The sequence below is a fragment of the Cornus florida genome, unplaced genomic scaffold (assembly GCF_030987335.1).
Source record: "Cornus florida cultivar Cherokee Brave unplaced genomic scaffold, ASM3098733v1 CherokeeBrave_3.0.0_Hap2_Chr09, whole genome shotgun sequence".
In the NCBI taxonomy this organism is placed as follows: Eukaryota; Viridiplantae; Streptophyta; class Magnoliopsida; order Cornales; family Cornaceae; genus Cornus; species Cornus florida.
Genome location: NW_026775579.1, coordinates 88,988,760 through 89,006,037, shown reverse-complemented (window position 1 = coordinate 89,006,037; position 17,278 = coordinate 88,988,760). Strand labels below are relative to the sequence as shown.

Sequence of the window (17,278 nt, the reverse complement as noted above, 5' to 3'; positions counted from 1 at the left end):
CTCCACGTGCTTTGTTCTGTCATGAAGCACTAGATTGTGAGCGATCGAAATAGCAGTTTTATTGTCACAGTACAATTTTATAGCCAATGGATTAGAGACCTTTAATTCATCCAATAGTCTCTTAATCCATAACACCTCACAAATTCCATGAGCAACTGATCTAAATTCGGCCTCTGTACTGCTTCTCGCTACTACATTCTGTTTTTTACTCCGCCAGGTGACAAGGTTACCTCCAACAAAGGTGCAGTAGCCAGAAGTTGACCGTCTATCAATAGCACACCCAGCCCAATCTGCATCAGTATAGGTTTCAACTTACAAATGCCCACGGTTTTTTAACAATAGACCACTTCCAGGGGTCCCCTTTAGGTATCTAAGAATTTTGTAGACTGCATCAAAGTGTTCTCGTCCAGGTGAATGCATGAACTGGCTAACCATGCTGACTGCAAAAGCTATATCTGGACGTGTATGTGACAAGTAGATCATTCTTCCAACAAGTCTTTGATACTACTCTCTATTCAGAACTTCTTCATCTTTAGAATGCTGCAGCTTAATGTTGGGCTCAATGGGTGTCTCGGCTGGTTTACATCCTAACAAACCTGTCTCACTAAGTAAATCAAGAACATATTTATGTTGATTCACAAATATACCTTCTTTGGATCTAGCAAACTCCATTCCAAGAAAGTATTTTAATGCACCCAAATCCTTGATCTCAAAGTCAGCTGCAAGTCTCTTTTTCAGTCTCTCCAATTCTTCATTGTCATTACCTGTCAAAACTATATCATCCACATAAACAATTAACACTACAACCTTACATTCTCTATTGTGTTTATAGAACATAATATGGTCAGCTTGGCTCTGACAGTAGCCACAATTCTTCACAGTTCTCCCAAATCTCTCAAACCAAGCTCTAAGGGACTGTTTGAGACCATATAAAGATTTCTTCAGTCTACAGACTTTATTAGGTCCCAATTTTTCCTCAAACCCAGGTGGTAGATTCATAAAGACCTCCTCCTAAAAATCTCTATTTAAAAAGGCATTTTTTACATCTAACTGGTGTAATGGCCAGCTAAAATTCACAGCCAAAGATAACAAAATTCTGATTGAGTTTATCTTGGTTACAAGAGCAAAAGTTTCTTGATAATCAATTCCATAGGTCTGGATGAACCCTTTTGTTACTAGTCTTGCCTTGTACCTCTCTATGCTACCATCAGCTTTACATTTCACCGTAAAGACTCACTTGCAGCCTACTGTTCTTTTCTCCTTAGGTAAATCAACTATCTCCCAAGTACCACTTCTTCTAAGAGCATTCATCTCTTCCATCACTGCTAACTTCCAATTCAGATCATCAAGAGTTTCCTAAATATTTCTCGGGACAAACAAGTGTGAGATTTTTGAGGCAAAAGCCCTATGAGTATGAGAGAGTTTTTCATAAGAAAGGTATTTGGCAATGGGATATTTTGGATTTGGATATTTGATTTGCATACCTTTCCTAACAGCTATAGGAATATCAAGGTCTGATGGTTCTTGAGTAGGAGAAGCAATAGGAACTGAAGATGAGTTAGGATCAGAATTACCTATGATATCTGGAAGTCCAGTTCCCGGAGATTGAGATTGATCAATTCCAAGAGGAATAGGCTGACTTTGACTCTTTTGATGAAGTATTCTCCGAGTATAAACTAGAGGCTCAGTATTGGAAACTTTTGTGCCCGGTTGTAGTGATTCTTCCCTTGTTTCAGATACAATAATGTTTGGCACTATATGACTAGGATTCTCTTCATTGTTTTCATTGGTTTTATCATATTATTCCTGACTTTGAATTTTGGGAATAACAGTATGTAATACCCCTAATTTTAAAGGACAGTTCTGGAATTTGTTTTAATTATTTATGTGCATTTTTTAAACATTTATTTGCTTGTTTTGATTAATTAATTATTTGCTTTTATTTGCTTGTTTTGATTAATTGATTATTTGCTTGATTATTTGAATTACTTGAATTAATTGATTTAATTGTAATATTCGTTTTAAATTGAATTATTATTTAATTGTGTTTTAGTTAATTACTTGGATTTTACTTGTTTTAAATTAAAATGGTAGTTTAATTAAGTTAAAGTGTTTTAGTTTAATTACTTGTATTTTTTTACTTATTTTAAATTAAATTGTAGTTTAATTAAGTTAAAGGATTTATGTATGTTTAGCCGATATAGGTTAAAACTTAGGTTTTCTTGGGCCGACTAAGGGTTTCATTAGGGCTCTAATTATACAAGGATTAGGATTGGAGTATTGAGCCTATAAATATATTCTTTATGTGGGTTTAGGGTTTTAGAAGACAAAACACATAAACTCTTTTTCACGTTACAAAGGGAAACAGAGAGGGGTGAGGGCAGAGAAACAGAGAGGGAGTTTGAGTATACCACAGAAAGGTTCAAGGAAGGTTGGACGGGGTGCTTCTGAGTTGAACCAAGAGTGCCGGAGGGGTAGAACAGTGGTCGAAGGGTTGACGAGCAATTCAGAGACGACAATTTAAAGTTTGTAATCTGAAACTCAAAGGCAAGTCTCTGTTCTTCTCTTTCCCTGTTAATTCGTGTTCTGTGCATGTCTAGTTGGACTCCAGGGATTTAAATAAAGATTAAAATGAACTTAAATAAAAGTAATAACAAGTCTTTTATGCATATATGATTTTTCTTTAGTCTCGTTGATAATCTGGTTTGCCTAATCCTTGATGTTTCTGTTATTTGTTTCTTCTCGGTGTTTATGTTAAACTTTGATTAAATGGAGATCATGATTGTGTACTGATGATTAGTAACTAATCTGGGGCTGAGATTAAACTCTGAATCAAGTAGTAAAAACAGTATTCAAATGTCACTGAAGAAATCTGTTTTAAATTGAATTAGTTTAGAACTGAGAATTCTGTAATTGTTTGCTTCAAAAAGGGTTGTGTTCTATACAAGTTAGGATTGGTTAACAATGGGTTAAGATTACCCTAGAACTAAGATTGAACCTAGAACAACCATTAAGAACCTTACAGAGGTCTGGAAAACACCGGAGTCGAAGAAGATGCAGTAGAACGGACGACGGCAACTAAGGGGAGAAGAGCAGGCTCCAAGAAGAGGAGGAGCCGGCTCTTTCTACCTTAGAGCCGGCTCCAAAGGAATGTGGAGCTGGCTCTAGCATGCTAGGAGCCGGCACCTAGGACAATTGAGCAGGCTCTTTATTTTGAATGAGCCTGCTCTCAACGAACGCACTCAGTTTGGTTTCTGTGCATTGTTTGGTCTATATAGGGTATTGGAACTTTGTTTAAGTTGTTTTAAATTATTGTTGGGTCTGGAATAAACCTGTTATACTATGAAAAATATTAATCCATGATTGGGTGAAGGATTGGAGCAAATTAAATTTAAGAAATATCAGGAGTTGCTAACTGTTTTGAACATTTAAACCATGTACTGGAACTTTGAATTTTTTTGGCATATATAATTTATTACTGTTTAGTTGTATTTAAACTGAAGTATAAGAATAGTAAATACTTGAAATCATCTATTCTTGATATGAAATAAATTGATAAGTATATTTTGTACATTCTATCAATTTATGGATTTTATGGAGGACTTGAATGCTATGACTCATATTAATAATTTTAATGGATGGAATGTGATGTTTAGGTTCTGTAATGATTTTCCTAAAGTCATGTGATATGTATTAAATTGTATTTATGCATATTCTGGATAATGGTTGATAAATAACAGTAATTATCTTAATAATTATGTTGGATGGATTGGATTGTATGTACCGGTATGGGACGGTGACATACTAGGTATGGACTAGTTAAAATACTAAGTTCTACCTAATTTGGATTAAGGTATGGATTAATCATAAAGGTTAAGTCTTTCACCTATATATGTCATATCAATTGTGAATTGAGTGACCTACTATGGTTTCAGGATGGATTTGTTTTACATATATCATACCACTACACAGATGGATGGTATTTTGTATTAGGAGGAGTACGGACTTTATATATATATTATATGGTGCCGTGGTATGAGCTTGAGTCTCATGACCATGGTTAGAGCGCGTATATCGCCTAGGATGGATAACTGGACATAGGTGTTGTTCCCTGGTAGGTCTAGGTACTCATGCCCACCTTAGGGTGCGTATTAGCATGTTGCCTTCTATTCAAACTGAGATAGACCTACTGGACTAGCGAGCGTCCTATAATATGTACTATATACATATATGGACTACTTTAGATATTGTTGAGTCCTCCTAGGATGTATCTGCGTATCGGATTACTGTTTGGATTGTAGTAGATCAGGACTTGCATGTCGGCCTGACCCACTCCTTTATTTTTCTTGTGTTCGTCAGTTCCAGGGTTAGAGCTTGGATGTGCAGAACAGATATAGATATTCATTCCTCTGATTATGTAGGAATCTTCTCTATGTTAGCTTTGGATTTTATTTCTATTATTTCAGTTTGGTTTGAGAATTTTTAATAAGGGGTCCAATGGATGGATTCCCGAGTTGTAAACTCATGGAGTTTTGAATTATCGGATTTGATTAATTATGATACAAGGATTGTCTTTTAGTTTCTTTCAGCTTATTATATTATTTCGTATTTCACTTTGTATTCCGTGTTCGATTTAAAATACTTTAATTGTTTGATATCCCTCGGGTTTAGGCCTGGCTTGATCAACCCGTGTCTCGGATCCGAGAGGTATCACACAGTAAGATGATGTGAAGGAGTTAAAATCACATTTGGTAAAGGAGTAGGAGATAAATCCCAAAAAATTTCTTCCATCACCTCATTCTCCCCCTGAAGAGAATTTTTGGGAAAGTAAGATTTATTTTCAAAGAAAGAGACATCCATACTTACATAAAATTTTCTTGTTTGGGGATTATAGCACTTATATCCCTTTTGATTAGAAGCATACCCTATGAAAACACATTTTTCAGCTCGAGGATCAAGTTTGGACTGAGTATTATTGGGTATATAAACAAAAGTTATGCAGCCAAAAACCTTTAGAGGTAAATCCGAGTATATCCTTGATAATGGAAAAGTTCTTTTGAAACATTCTAATGGCGTGCTATATTTTAAAACACGTGAAGGCATTCTATTAATCAAATACGAAGTTGTTAAAACAGTTTCCCCCCAAAGATATATTGCAATATTCATTGAAAACATTATAGTACGAGCCACTTCAAGTAAATGTTTATTTTTTCTTTCAGCAATTTCATTTTGTTGAGGGGTATCCACACATGTAGACCGATGATGAATACCCTTTTCTTTCAAAAAAAACTCCCCAAAATTTCATTAAAATACTCGGTTCCATTATCGGTGTGAAAAATGCTAATTTTTGCTTGAAACTGAGTTTCAAGCATTGTGTAAAAATCCTTAAAAAATTTTCTAACCTCAGACTTTTTATTTATCAAATAAACCCAACATAAACGGGTATGATCATCTATAAAAGTAACAAACCATTTTTTCCTAGAGACAGTAGTGACTCTTGAAGGTCCTCAAATATCACTATGTATTAAATAAAATGGTTTTAAAGAAGTATAAGGTTTTGGCAAATAAGTAGTACAATGACTCTTAGATAAGCAACAACTTTCACAATAGAATGATGAATAATCTAAACCTTTAAATAAAGTAGGAAACAAATGTTTAAGATATGGAAAGTTAGGATGTCCTAGTCTTAAATGCCAAAACATTATTTGTTCATAAACAGAGTTAGAACTAACACTACTAAGGCCCTGAGCCTTTTTATTACTGGAGAAGTCCCCATCAAAGTAGTAAAGTCCATTTATTATCTTAGCACTGCCAATCTTCTTCCCCGAGCTCCGGTCCTGAAATTCACAGTAAGAATCACAGAAAATTACACGATAATTAGTTTTTTTGGTTAGTTTACTCACAGACAAAAGGTTACAGGCTAGTTTAGGGACATGGAGAACATTTTTAAGATTTATATCCTCGGATAATTTTATCAAACCTTTTCCTGCAATAGGTGAGAAACTACCATCTGCAATTCTAACTTTTTCAAGACCAGAACATGGTGAGTAAGTGCTAAAAAGATTGGAAAGGCTGGTCATATGATCAGAGGCTCCAGAATCGATGATCCATGGAGTATAATTTAAACAACAAGAAAGGGCATTAAGTGCACTACCTGTTTGTGCAAGAGAAACATTAGGAATACCAGATGAGGAATTAAATTTCAGCAGCTTCAGAAAGTGATCCATCTGCTCCTTGCTTAAAGGACTTGACTTAGTTTTATTGGCAGTAGGAACCGTACGCCTATTTCCGTCACCAGGCTTGTTACTCTTCCAAATCGCTGGTTTTTCGTGGATTTTCCAGCAGTTCTCTCGAGTATGGCGTGGTTTGTTGCAGAAGTCGCACCAAACCCGTGACTTTTCTTCAGGTTTTCGCTGAAAATTGACTACTTTATTAGCAGCAGTCTCGGCAATAATAAGGGCAGAACTTTCAACAGGTCCGCTGGTAGTCTTCTTCCCCAACATTACATGTCTACGGCTCTCTTCTCTTCGAACCTCAGTAAACACTTCACCAATTGGAAGAAGTGGAGTCCTGCCAATGATCCGTCCTCGTACTTCATCAAATTCCACGTCGAGCCCAGCAAAAAATTTGTAAATACGATGAGCCTCCACAGTCCGTTTGTAGTGATTGGCATTTTCAGTGGATTTCCATTCATAATCATTGAATAGATCCATGCCCTGTCAAATGCGCTTTAATGAATTGAAATACTTGGTGATCGAGTCTTCTCCCTGCCGAATCTCACTACGTTTTAAAGTCAATTCGTAAATCTAAGACTGATTTCCCAAATCAGAGTACATCTGATTCACGTTGTCCCAGAGCTCCTTAGCCGTGGAGTAGCACATATAGTTGGAGCTAATATCCTCGTCCATGGAGTTCACAAGCCAAGTCATCACCATTGAATTTTCTGCATCCCAGGTCACGTACGTTGGGTCCTCCAATGCTGGTGCCTTCTTGTCTCCCGTCAGGTACCCGATCTTTCCCCGCCCTCTGATGTACATCAGAACGGACTGGGACCACCGTAAATAATTGTCACCTTTAAGGCGAATATTGGTGATCTGAACCAAGTGAGAATCGGTACTGGGGGCTTGGGTTGTCGAATTTGTTGACTGGGTTGTGATAGGCGAGGATGACATGGAGGAACCGTCAGACATGGCTGATCAGTGAAGAAATTGTGCAGAAAAGAAAATTATGGTTTTTTTTTTTTTTTTTTTTTTCCTTAGGGTGGCTCTGATACCATATAAACTATAAAGAAAAGAAAAATAGAAAAACATTTTTCTCTGTATTAGCACACAACTCACGAGTTTACACAGGTTCTCTTTATAGGAGAGAATACACGTACATACTTACTTGGCCTAATTAATAATTTCTTATTTTATAGCATTTGACCAATATTCTATTTACAAAAAATATTCTCTACTATTACTACCAAATCTTTCCTTTTCAACAGTTTGGATATATGTTGTGTTACACTAACTTAAATGAATTATCCACCAAGAAGGAGAATTGGATTCAATCCTTGATGAATGGCAATCTTTTTGACCCTAGAAAGGAAAAAGGAATTGTAATATTTCCAAGGGTAAAGTACATTAAACCCCCCTGAACTACTGGGGTATGTGCAAGAAACCCCTCTGAATTATAAAAGTTGCAAAAAACCCCCATGAACTATTAAGGTATGTGCAAGAAACCCCCCTGAACTATAAAAGTTACAAAAAAAACCCCTAAACTATTGGGGTATGTGCAAGAAACCCCCTTGAACTATATATTTTTTTGTAGTTTATCCCATCCGCGCGAATTGATTGACTGAAAGGGACGATGAAGCCGAGGAATTTGTTGCTGGGATCGGTGGTTCTCCTGTCATAGCTCCATCATAGCCATTGCACCACTCGCCAGATCCGTCGGCCATATATACGCACTTCTCTGCACCGTTGCGTCAGCCCATCGCCGTCACCGCCTTGCCCGCCGTTCAGCTTACCTTGCTCGCCGGTCCATTCCATCGTCCATTCCAAGCTCGCTGGCCCATTCCGCCATCTCCATAACCGAGCACACCGCCGTCCGTGTTTCGAGCACACAGCCGTCCACAGTTCATTGCCGAGTCCCCTTGAGCTCACCGCCGCCTCCACAGTTCACAACCGAGTCAACCGAGCTCTCATCACAGCCGAGTCCTTCGCGCACAAGCCGCCATCATCCGAGATAGAGCCATTCCGTCGACCTCGGATTTCTTTGGTCTTTTCTCTCTCTCTCTCTAGCTCTCTGTTTTGGGTTGTGTTGGGTGAAAATTATCTTTTGGCAGAAAAAAAATGTAAGAAGTGTATAAGTTAAAACGACGCAGTGTTTTATAAGGGTAAACTGGTCTTTCAAAATTTTCGGGGCCGGAAGCTGATGTCATGGGGGTAAATTGCAACAAAATCATAGTTCAGGGGGGTAAATTGCAACAAAATCATAGTTCAATGAGATTTTTTATAGTTTAGGGGGGTTTCTTGCAAATGACCAATAGTTCAAGAAAGTAAATTGTAACAAAATTATAGTTCAGAGAGATTTTTTTGTAATTCGGGGGGTTTCTTACAAATGATCAATAATTCAGAGGAGTTTAAGGCACTTTACCCTATTTCCAAGGTAGTGACAATTATGCACGCAGACTGTGTGTTTTTACTGAGTCCAATACGATACGTGTAGAAAACTAGGCAGTTGGTGGAGGACCAAATATTTTGTGTCAGGTAGCGAGAGGGAGAGAGAGGTTGATGGTACAAATAGGACTTTCAAAATTTAATGTGATACTGACCCTAACCCACCCCCCACTCTTAGCTGCCGGAAATGACATGTCACTTGATAGTGAGCCTTCCATTTAATTTATACCCGTGTGAGGTAGGGAAAGAAACATGAATGTGGTTATCATTCATTTATCTTATAAAATAACATAATATAAAAAAACAATGGTATAAATTAAATTAAATTAAATTAGACTCACTTAGAGCGTATGTTATATTTTCGTGTCAAATTTATATTTTAAGATAAATTATAATGTTAAATGTTATTTTTTATAATTCTGCTTATTTTTGACATAACAACTATTTCATATTTTGAGAGCGCATTGGAGTACGTAATTTTCATTTTAGCAATTTTTGACAATATTAAAATATGAGAAGTTTTTTGAGAAAACTCATTAAACTTTCTTATTTTCATCCACTTGCTATATTTTAAGTTTGAGATACCATTTGAAAGCTGCTATATTTGGCAATACTTTTGACAATCTCAAAATATGAGAGGTCTTTTGAGAAGGTATTAAAGTGCCTTATTTTCATGCACTGAGTATATAAAATTTGATAATGTTACATTGTCATTTGTCCATAACCTATCAAAATATATATATATAATTTATTAAAAAATAACAGAATAAAAAAGAATAATGATACACAAAATAATTGCCTAAACTTCGTTTAATAAATAATATATTTCATAAAATTATTTATATAAAATAAATAGTAATACAATATTATTCTTATATATATATATATATATATATATATATATATTTTATCATTTACAAAGTTATGATAGAAAAGGAAAAAAATAATAATAGCAATAGAATATATATATATATATAATATCAATCAAATTATTATCATATCTTTTTAAATAGATGAGATATAAATGAAATATAATTTCCTTCTTTAAATTATTGAGGATAGTTTCAGAATAATAAAAATACTACTAAATATTATCATTTTTCTTTTTATCTTCTATTTTTTAAGATATAAAAAACAAAGACTCTCCCTCCCTTCTCCATTTATCTTTTTTTTATTTCATTTTAACCAACACTCTCACTGTCATTTATTTTTTTTCTCTCCCCAGTCAATATCTCTCCAAATCTATATCCAAACGTACCTTTATATTCATACGGTTATCACACCAAAAAAATAAAAAATAAAAACTTCCAGCTGTCACACACTTATAGCTCCCTTCCGTAAAGTTATAACTACGGAGAAGTGTACGGGAAATCGTCTGCTCCGCGTGTCTCTCCATCTTACCTGTGTCAGTACTCTCCAATACGGAATTGTCCTCTCCTCATTTTCCAACCGTTGGATCATTCCGCAATATTGAAAGGAAGTGACATCCAACGGTACAGGAGCATTCTTCAGCTGCAAACGACAAACAAGTCCAAAATTCATATCCTTTTCCTTTTCCTTTTCCTCTTCCTCTCCCACTAACTTTTTCCATCCCTTTCAAAACAAATGTCAATCTCGTTTTCTCCCACGACCTTCGCGCTTATTTCCTAACATTTGCTTTGATTCGTATTTGAGTATTTAATTTTCACTTCGAAATAAAAAATAAAAAACAATCATAAACATAAGAAAAATATTGCTCCTCCCAAGGACCTAATAACTACTCTAAACATAATCACCATGATTTTGAATCCAAACACACTCCATCTATGCTTATTTATTCTTAATTCTCAAAAATTAGTAATATAATAAAAGTGAATACATAATCCAATTAAATCCACGATAAGATTGGAAGTTACATGGATAATATGGATATAACATTAACAACAGAATCATAGATATCATTAGATAGGATAATGAGCCCAACTTTTAGGGGAAAAAAAAAAAAACTTTCCTTACATATCCGCATTACAAAGAGTTTCTTGATATCCAAACACACAAAACATTCTCAAAAGGCCGTCCATATTCCTCACTAATTGTTCTTGCAGTCTTCCAAGACTCTAATCTTAAAACTAATAGTAGTTGGTAAGTAGGTTTATCCACATTGAGTACCTATATACAGTATATACTTTTCTACATAGAACTAGAACACCCCCACTTATATCTCTCTATCTATGTCTCTCCACCCCTTTGCATCCAGGGATGTCCTGCAATACAACCAACACAAATACTATAACAAATCAGAAATTTTACAAAGCTCACTTTTGCTACAAACTCTAAAATTAAATTAAATTAAATAAAACACCCCCAAAAAGTAGCAATGTAGTTTGAAATTAGTGAAGTTCTCGTTAATCACTACAACTAAACAGAGTGTAGTTTCTTCCTTAGTTGCGTAAAATTTGTTTTAAAAAATGGAATTAGTATCTCAACAGATGACATACAAACCTAAATCTGTCTTCCCTCTTCTCTACTATTTTCTCAGCATCCAAACGGAGGATTCAAATAGAACTCAAAGAAATTTAAACAATTAGTAAAAGATTGAACAAATCAATGTAAATACACACATGCAAATAAATATATAAAGACAGACACGCATATATATATATATATATATACTCACTCATAACTTGTTCGGCGGTGAATCTTCTGGAAACATCCTTACAAAGCATCCTCCTCAAGAGATCCTTGGCCGCCGGCGACACCGAGTGGAATAAGCTAGCCGGAAACCGTAAATTCGCGCGAACCACCGCCTCAAAGATCTCCGTAGCCGAATCGCCGTAAAAAGGAGGAATTCCGGCCAACATTATGTACAGAATCACTCCCGCACTCCACACATCCACCTTCTCGTTGTATTCGCTCCCCGCCAACACCTCCGGCGCCACGTAGTACGGCGTTCCGACGACTCCACTCATCAACTCGCCCTCCCTAAAACACTCCGCCGAGCCGAAATCGGCGAGTTTCAGCCGATTCCACTCGTCGAACAGCACGTTATCCGGCTTGATGTCCCGATGCGCCACGCCGCAGCGGTGGCAGTGGGCGATCGCCTCCATCAACGGCACCATCACGGCGACCGCCTCCGACTCGGAGAAAACTCGGTCCCTCACTCTTTGGAAGAGATCGGAGGAGTTGCAGAGCTCGAGGACGATGTGGAGATGATTATCGTCCTCGTAGACGTTGAAGATTTGGACGATGTTAGGGTTTGTGGACAACAGGTTCATGACCTTGACTTCGTTGCAGAGGCATTGCCGGTCGATGGAGTCATCGGCGATCAGACGCTTGTCGATGGACTTGACGGCAAAGGACTCGCCGGACTCAGGGGAGTAGCACCGTGAAACGACGCCGAATCGTCCCCGTCCGATCTCTTCACACAAATGGTACTCTCTTCTCAAAGCCTCGCTCATTACTCTCTTATGTTTCTCTCTCTAACACTCTTTTTCTCTCTCTACAAATAAAACAAGTGTGGAGCAAATATAGCGTGAATTAGTTTCGGAATGTTTTAAGGGAATATTCGATCATGAATCGAACGGCTGTGGATTGTTCTCATACGAGTGTGCGGCTACAGCCGTTGGACTGGAAACAGTCCCCCGATTAACTTAAATTAATAATATTGTTGTTTTCAGGTTTCCGTACAAGTTTAGCTCGGATTTTAGATTGATTAGGAATCTGTTGCATCGTAAAAATGTGAGCCCGAGTGGGGTCTGTTTTGGGTTTAGTAGTTTGGTGAGTTTCTTTCCCCTACATATGGCCCATTTGATTGATGATGGACTCCCACCTGATAGGCAGCGCATGGCCCACAAATTTTTAACCCTTTTAAGTTGGTAAAGCCACAAATTTAATTGTTGATTTCTCTTGATGGGTGGGACAAAGCCGCAAATGGATGTGTGATCAGGGCATAAGGTTAATTTGGGTGAGAAAAGTGTTTTGTGGGTCAGGTAAGGAGAAATTATTAGATGGTGAAATCTTGATATTTGGTGGAGTAATTTTATAAAATTTAATGTTGAGATATTTTTTGTAATATATTAATTTATTATTGTGGAGTTGTTTTACTAATAGAAGAGTTTAAATTTAACTAATTCTCACGCTGGTCCAGGACCATTTAATAGTGTAACATGACCATTAAGATGGCTTTATGAGGTGGATTTAATCTATTGTTACCAGTTTATAATTAAATTATAATGTTTTTTTTTCACTTTAGTAATTTTTTATAAAATGAAAATACTCAACCAATTAAGCAATGTGAATTTAAGAAATAAATAAATAAATTAACAAATGGTATCATCTGAATCCCACATCGAAATATTTATTGGTTATTTTGAACTCAATTGATCTATACTCTTTAATTTTATAGCATTGCTCTACTAGTAACTTACTTTACCTTGAGTAAATGATTTTGGTTGTAACAAGTAATTAATTGTTTAGTAAAAGATTTAGAAACTGAAAAATGGTGAAATGACATCTTTAGCAGAAAAAACTTCACACATATGTTTTACTTAAATCGTAAAACTATGAAGTTGAATAAATAATCTTAAGAACAAATACAGTCTATTATTCTAAATAAGTATTTAATACTAAATTAAAGTTTTACATTTAAGATGACTTAAATCGTATAGAGAGGAATCTCCGAGGACATAAGGGTATTGGCAGGGATTCGAGAGGTAAGTTCTTGAAGTCTTTCTTTCAAACCACAATCCTAACTTAAATAGTACGTGTGTTGTGGGACCGAGACACGTATTCTAAAAAAAAAAAAAAAAAAGGCTAGGAAAATTTTCAATAAATGTAATTTCTTTACATTTCAACTTTGAGAAGAATAAAATAAAATTCTATCTCCTAGACTCTATATATTTTCACCAACACCATAAACTCTAGATAATTTTTACTTAGGTTGTGTTTGATGGTATGAAATTGAAGATTTAAAATTGAAATTGGTGGAATTGGACAAAAATTTAGTTCAATTTTCATAATTTGTTTTTCTCCAATTCTAATTCAAAGCGCCAATTTCATGTCTGCCAAATATAGCCTTGGATTTTTCATATCCATCCATATTCCATTTTTGTTGCTCTCTATGACAATTTCATAGAAATTGAGTTGGACAGATTTAACCCCCCAAAAAAAAAAAAAAAAAAAAAAATTATATTAAAAAATTATAATAACTATAAAATAATAATAATAATTAATTAACAAATTGTATCATCTGAATCCCACATCAAAATATGTATTGGTTATTTTGAAGTCAATTGATCTAAACTCTTTAATTTTATAGCATTGCTCTGCAAGTTACTTTACCTTGAGTCTCGGTCATAGGGGCTGAATAGTAAATGATTTTGTTTGTAACAAGTAATTAATTATTTCGAAAAAGATTTAAAAATTGAAAAATGGTGAAATGACATCTTTAGGAGAAAAAACTTCACACATATGTTTCACAAACAAACATTTCTCTTACTAAACGTAGTGAGGAGGTTATTTTTTACTTAAAACGTAAAGCTATGAAGGTGAATAAATAATCTTAAGAACAAATGTAATTTCTTTACATTTCAACGTTAAGAAGAATAAAATAAAGTTCTGTCTCCTAGACTCAATATATTTTCACCATAAACTTTAGATAAATTTTATTTAGATCGTGTTTGGCGATATGAAATTAGAGTTTTGGAATTGAAATCGGTGGAATTGGACAAAATTTTAGTTCAATTTTCATAATTATTTTTGTTCAATTCTAATTCAAAGCGCCAATTTCATGTCTGCTAAACATAGCCTTGGACTTTTCATATCCATCCATATTCCATTTTTGTTGCCCACTATGACAATTTCATAGAAATTGAGTTGGACAGATTGAACCCCAAAAAAAAAAAAAAAAAAAAAAAAAAATTTATAATAACTAAAAAAAAATACAATTACTAAAACCTCAACACGTTCTTGGTTGTTTGGTTCATCTTGCCTCCTATATGCATGATCAAATAAAGAAGCTACAATATGTGCAAGAAAAAATACTGTTCTGGGGCTTCCATAATTCTCTAAGATACCCCACCACACACAAATACCAAAAAAAACACAGAATTCGAGTTTGTGTAAACAAGATTTGTGTGGATGTCACTTCCATGACCTAAAAAATATGGCTCTTCTTTTGCAAAGTTTTTTTCTTTTTTTTTTTTCACGCAATTTTTATTGACTAAATTATTAAAATAAAAATATAATAGATAAAGATACTACCTCCCTCGTGTATTAGTTATTCATTCTGAAAATTTTGATTCACTTTCATTTTTTATTTTTGAATTATTTAAGATTATTTTTAATCATATTCATTTTATATATTTATATACTACTTATATTCTATATTAGATGTTTACTTCGGTAATTTTAACTCATAAATATTATGTTGTGAGTCAAAAATTTTAAAATGAACAATTAATATGAGACGAAACTAGTATCAGATTGGTACAATTCACGTGTCATCATCACCATATACATCAAGTCTAAACTCATTCTTCTATCTCTCAACAACTTATATGAAATCCATTTTGTTGAAAACCATTTACCAAATTATGAGTTGATGGAAGATTAAGAAATGATTCATCAAGATTTTATATTTATGTTACACTATGAAATTTGACTATATAGATTGGTGAGTTGAAATTTGACCAAATAAAAATAAATAAATAAATATAAAAAAACAAGAAGAAGAAACATAGAGGACCGTGTCAGCTAAGAGGACAATGTTTGTCGACCTAATCGGATACAAGGCCTCTTTCATTGAAGCTGATAACAAAATTTGAAGTGGGAGATCTTTTAAGATATGGAAACACAAGTGTTGTCTTTCACATTAAGATTGTTAAGATTTTGAGGACCCATTTCAATTAAGGCAAGGGTCCAGCCAAATCCTTAAGCTTTTATGAATGGGACAATGATAAGTACAAAGCAAGGACAATCACACAAAAATGTTTTTCAATCTTAAATTGTTTAAGAACATGTCTTCATCAAATTGTTTTATGGTCCACACCTAGTGGCTGATCCATTGGGTAAAAATTTGAAAATCTAAAAATTGGTTTAACCTTTAAATTTTGGAATATGCTGCTATCATCATGATTTTCAGAGACTAAATCGACAGAATCATGGAAAAGGATACATTTGGAGATCCTATAAAGAAACTGTTGCTCATTTTAATATGAGTCTCAAGATAAGGTTTTTTCTAATCTAATTTGTTTAAATGAATACATATATTCAGAGGAGTTTGAACATAAGGATTTTCGAATATTTTGTTTGTTTGGATGTAAAATATATATTTTTTAAATAAAATAATTTTATATAAAATGTTCTTTTCATTTTTTATTTTTCGGTATTTGGCAACAGTCCGTAAAATATTTTCTAAATTAGCTTTTGTGCATAATTAACTGTCTCTTTTTTCAGGGTTCCTTACCAACCGTCTACAAGAAATAGTACTCCCTAAATCATCCCTCTCCTCTCGTTAATCTCTATCTCTCTCTCTCTTTACGCTAAATCATCCGTCCTCCTCCTTCTCGTTACTTTCTCTCTCCATACCAAAACACGATCCAAATTTGTTCATCGACCAACCCAAATTTGTATCCATCTTTCTCTCTCATCTCACTCTATGCATACATATAGAGAGAGAAGACCGAAGATTGGATTTTTAGATTGGGAAGACTAAAAAAGTTTAGTTGTTAAAAGGATATAGGAGTTTAATAAGAATACGAATAGTTAAATGACCCCAAGGTAATCTGTCAAAAATGATTTAGAAAACTTTTTTGATAAATTGTTTTTAGTCATTTGGGAATAAAATGATTTATCTAAAAAATAATTTCCTAATCTTAGAGTCTTCCAAACACTGTAAAATGAAAAGAATATTATATATGATAAAACAAACAGAACCTAAATCATTATACATATCTAAGTATTTGTAAATCATTCTAGGTTCAAAATGACAGCCTAACGAATGGATTGATTCTTCGTTACCAAAAAAACAAACACACAAACACACATAAGTTAACCAATTTTAGAAACAAACTTGAATTACTATGTTTGCCTTGGACTTTTGCTGGTCGGCATAGCGCATAATGATAGACACTATGACAATTACCACCCCTATATATCTATATGCATGACTAATAATTTATTACAGTTGTTACTTGTTGGTGAAGTTCGTCTGATTGTTTGCATATATTTTGTGATGGTGAATCATCGATTTGTATGTTATTTTATAATGTGTACAAAATTAATTAGTGTACAAATTACAGCTAACAGATTATCATTACACCCATTATCAATATACTAAGCTCACTGCATGTAATGTGCAAAGATATTTTGTATTTAAAATACCTATGGTAACATCGATAGGCTTTGTCTCTAGTAATTAGCAATGGAATGCAAACAAGATCATGCATAAAATAATGATTTAAGTGTTAAAATTAAATAATAAAAAAGGGGGAAAATAATGACGTTTGGTCCATCTATATAAGACATAGATAATATAACTATTGAAAAGAGTCAAGCTTCATTAAAATAATTCATGATATTTGGATTTTTTTCAGCTAAATTAATACGCTAGGCAATAGGCATTGCAGTGGTTAAGT

General features: G+C 34.4%; 1 protein-coding gene across 1 annotated transcript; it reads right to left on the bottom strand.

Moving 5' to 3' along the window:
- Window positions 1–9,837: 9,837 nt before the first annotated feature.
- On the bottom strand, window positions 9,838–12,130 carry LOC132274997 (phosphoenolpyruvate carboxylase kinase 1-like). Its single transcript, XM_059776378.1, has 2 exons — window positions 11,320–12,130; window positions 9,838–10,906 (listed from the first exon to the last, which is right to left on the bottom strand). Exons 1-2 carry the CDS (start codon window positions 12,098–12,100, stop codon window positions 10,872–10,874), a joined length of 816 nt encoding a protein of 271 aa, XP_059632361.1. The 5' UTR covers window positions 12,101–12,130; the 3' UTR covers window positions 9,838–10,871.
- Between the last annotated feature and the right edge of the window lie 5,148 nt (window positions 12,131–17,278).

Coding starts and splice junctions, on each gene's coding strand:
- LOC132274997 (XM_059776378.1), bottom strand. CDS start 12,100: ATGAGCGAGGCTTTGAGAAGAGAGTACCATTTGTGTGAAGAGATCGGA. Junction 10,907..11,319: donor CACCGCCGAACAAGTTATGA/GTGAGTATATAT, acceptor GTTGTATTGCAG/GACATCCCTGGATGCAAAGG.